At 49.1% G+C, this 4,109-nt stretch overlaps 1 protein-coding gene across 1 annotated transcript; it reads left to right on the top strand.

The window, feature by feature from the left end:
• The first annotated feature begins 470 nt into the window (after nucleotides 1-470).
• Nucleotides 471-2,600, top strand: LOC109928284 (forkhead box C1-A). The gene has a single exon (XM_020528274.2). The coding sequence runs from the start codon at nucleotides 640-642 to the stop codon at nucleotides 2,044-2,046; it is 1,407 nt and encodes a 468-aa protein (XP_020383863.1). The 5' UTR covers nucleotides 471-639; the 3' UTR covers nucleotides 2,047-2,600.
• Nucleotides 2,601-4,109: the final 1,509 nt, after the last annotated feature.

Here is a 4,109-nt window from a genome sequence, read left to right on the forward strand (position 1 = left end):
ATTGCCTATTTAAGTGTTTCTTTGGCATTGGAATGGGGGAGGGAGGAGAGCTGGTGTTAGAAGTGGGCTGGAAAATGGTACGTCACCTAGTTGCTGTGAGTTGTACGTGGGTGGGCCAGAGTACAGCAGCAACATGGTGTTTCACCCGGAGACGCAGAGACTTCAATTGGACATTGTCGCCTCGGAGGGAGGGGCTGAGAGCTGAAGGGGGGAGGTGGGAGAGAGAGAGAGAAACTGCGGGGAAAAAAAACGCTGCGTAAAAGTCTTGTCAAGTGACGGATGTCCAAAAAGTTCAGAAGTTATTTTTTCTTCCCCAATCCACTCTGCCATCCCGCAGAAAGAAGGACGTTTTGGGGGCAGATGTAAAAAAGGTTGGAGGAACTCTCTGCACAGCGTTGGGAGAAGAAGCGTGGATTGCTCTCTCTTTCGCTGGTCTTTTCGTTGGGGGGGTTTGGGGTGTTAAGTTTTGGGGGGGGGGGGGGGGGCTAAGGGGCTGGTGTCGAACAGCACAGGGCCGGGAGACTTCTCCCCCCCACCCCTGTTGGTTATTGTGTGCAGTTGGGGTGGTTTTATTTCCCCCCCCCCACCCCCCTTTTGTTTTGCTTTCTCTGACTGTCGTTGGCCAGGCCGAAGGCAGCGATGCAAGCTCGTTACTCGGTGTCGAGTCCGAACTCCCTGGGAGTGGTGCCCTATCTGAGCGAGCAGAATTACTACCGGCCCGGCCCGGGATACACCGGGATGCCGGCTCCGATGGGTATGTACCCGCACGCAGCTCACGAACAGTACGCGGCGGGGATGGCTCGATCGTACGGACACTACACCCCTCCTCCGCAACCCAAGGACATGGTGAAGCCTCCTTACAGCTACATCGCCCTCATTACCATGGCCATTCAGAATGCGCCGGACAAGAAGATCACTCTGAACGGGATCTACCAGTTCATCATGGAGCGCTTCCCCTTTTACAGAGAGAACAAACAGGGTTGGCAAAACAGTATCCGCCACAACCTGTCCCTGAACGAGTGCTTCGTCAAGGTGCCCCGTGATGACAAGAAGCCGGGCAAGGGGAGTTACTGGACCCTGGACCCGGACTCTTACAACATGTTCGAGAACGGCAGCTTCCTGAGGAGGAGGAGGCGCTTCAAGAAGAAAGACGCTGTGCGGGAGAAAGAGGAGAAAGAACGCCAGGGCAAAGAGGCTCCGGGCCGGCAGCAAGCGGCCGCAGGAGACGCTGAGAAACACACCGTGCGGATCCAGGAGATCAAGACGGAGAACGGGGCACCGTCCCCGCCACCTCCGCCTCCGCCGCCGAGGCTAGCCGGTCCCCCTGCCCTCAGCATGGTGCCCAAGACCGAGAGCCCGGAGCCCAGCAGCGGGCACAGTCACAGTAGTAGTAGTAGCCCATCCAACAGGTCCCTGAGCCTGGATAGCCACGAGCACCAGGCCTTCACGGTGGAGAACATGGTCCCGTCTCTGAGAGGCTCCCCCCACGCCTCCGGTGAACTCAACGCGGCCTCCCGGACAGGTATCAGCCCCTCGTTACCCCTCAGCTACCCATCGAGCCAAACGTCCATCTACAGCTCCTCCTGCAGCCATAGCCTGAGCTCGGCTACCGCTGGCACCTACCACTGCAACATGAACCTATACTCCGGGGAGAGAGCCGCGCACATCGCAGCGAGCGGCGTCGACGAGGCTTTACCCGAATATTCAATACCCCCGAGCAGCAGTAGCACCGCCGCCGCTCCTTCCTTGAGCCACGGTCTGAGCAACGGTCAGGACGGGGCCGGGACCGGGGCAGGTCGACTCGCCTCCTGGTACCTCAACCAGGCGGGCGATCTGAGCCATCTGACCTGCAGCGCGTACTCCGGGCAGCAACAGAACATCCACACGGTCCGGGAAATGTTTGAGGCACAGCGAATCGGCCTCGGCAACTCCGCCGTCAGTTCCGCGCACGCCAATGGGAATAGCAGTTGTCAGATGTCGTTTCCCCCAGCCCAGACACTTTATCGCACCTCAGGTTCGTTTGTCTATGACTGCAGCAAGTACTGACACCAAAACAAACACATGAGAGAGAGAGAGAGAGCGCGTTTACAGACTGTAACATTTTATCTTTTAAAACACAAGCAACAACAGCCCGTGTTTATATATCTGTCTCCTTTTGTATATAAACAAAAAAAAAACACAAAACCAATTTGAAATTTGGCTAACAGAACAGTGTTACTCCAAAGAAACGTAAGTTGCTTTTATTTCGCAAAAAAAGTGTTTAAAAATGACAAAGTTTGTGTGTCAAATCTACTAGAATTCACGGCGAGCTTACTCGGACTTGTTATAAACCGTAAGAGTCGGATAGTAATTTATTTTCAGTTGTAGTAGAATATTATTTTTAAATATGGACCAAACTCCCCGAAAGTGTTCTGGTGCTGACCCCCCTCCCCCACCCACCAACCCCCATCCCGAATCTTTTAACGTTAATGTTCTTCTTGATGTTACACCTTCCAGTATAAAGGTTGACTGTATAACGCGATTTTATGTCCTCCTTTTATTGAAAATGTTCCGAAGGCATTGCATTGTTTGTTTCTTAATAAATGACAATTCGCTCCGTCTGTTGGAAACTCGGGAGGTTTTACAGTTCCTGCTGTAAAATTATGTGCTCATTCGGAGAGGGAGAGAGTGAGAGAGAGTCGTACATCTAAAAGAAACCGCTGACAGGCACAAACTAAATTGCTAGCTGAACGAATGGGATTTGAATTAGGTTGAGCGTAGCATCCTGAATCTTAAAAACTCTATCTCTGTCCACCCCACACCCCCATACCCCCATTGTTATCTGGTCCACAAGTCAAAGAGAGCGTCGCGGCTGCCCAATTCCAACAAACGTTTGTCATTTCGGATAAAACCAGCCCTTATCGGCTCGGTTATCTAAAGACAACAATTAGTCTGTAATTGCAATTGCTCTTTTTCTCGATTGCAGTAATTTGGTAGCAATCAGGCAGCGATTTAAGAACACAGTGGCCACCTCCTTAAAAAAAAGCTAACACCGTCAAACTCACACAGTCATATCTCAGTAAATCCGGCCTTTTTGTTTGTAAAGTGACAGTCAAAGCTGACTCACTCCCCACTTTCTTGTACAGGTGAAGATGGTGTTTCTTCACATTTTATTCAGCCAGCAATGCGATTCGACATATTTATTGAAAGAGTTCAAATGCCCAGGAGAAGCACCAATTCTGACATTATTTCTCTCGTATTTCCCAATTTGCTTGCTGCTTTTTCTTTAAAAAAAAAGAAAAAGTATCGCCGATTATTTTGAAAGCAGCTTTTGAAAACTTGCACGCTGGTTTAGAGAGTTCACCGCATGCTGCCTAACAACTGGCCCAGTTGAGGGGTACTCTAGCTTCAGAAAGGTTTATGGGCTGTCTACGGGCTGTTTTCCGTTCTCTCCGCGTTGAAGGGTGTTGCTTATCAGTGGCTGTTTTTTTTAAGTCACACTGTTTTTCCAACAAACAAACTCAAGTATCAAACGAGGCAGTTTGCTTTTTGCCGGCCTAGACCGGTTGGATTGAAATGAATGTTACTATCTCCTCCGCTCTGTTTATGGTGGCTCCTGCCTTTTTACATTCAGATAAGAAGAAGTTATATGACACGTCTGACACCCAAAGCCATTTTAACACCAGTTTAAAGATCAAAGTTTCTTCCTTTACATTTCTGCCCCACTTGAAATGATTGATAATATCTTAAGATTGACTCTTTTAAACAAAAAAAACCTTGAAGTGCAATTCTAGGACCTCGAACAAATCCTTGGGAAAGGGCACTTTAATAAGATTAAGCGGAAACCGATTTGAAACTAATAAAGATATACCCCCGCCCTGCAAAAAGAAACTGTGTAGAATTTAGAAGTAGGAGCCCAAACTGCAGTTAAAAAATACAGACAAGGTCAACTATTAAACAGAGGGAGACGCTGCCGTTTGGCATTAAAATATCTATCATTTTAAGTTGGAACTTGGAAGCACTTATCACATTAGCGTCATAGCTTTAAATTATATTTGAGAATATTTATTTAACTCCGCGCTGCAAATAAGAGGAGACCAGTACAGTAACCAACAGGCCTCCCAAACAAT

Source organism: Rhincodon typus, chromosome 2 (genome assembly GCF_021869965.1).
Source record: "Rhincodon typus isolate 14 chromosome 2, sRhiTyp1.1, whole genome shotgun sequence".
Taxonomy (NCBI): domain Eukaryota; kingdom Metazoa; phylum Chordata; class Chondrichthyes; order Orectolobiformes; family Rhincodontidae; genus Rhincodon; species Rhincodon typus.

Bases quoted from the DNA above. Each gene is read 5' to 3' on its own strand.
- LOC109928284 (XM_020528274.2), top strand. From the start codon at position 640: ATGCAAGCTCGTTACTCGGTGTCGAGTCCGAACTCCCTGGGAGTGGTG.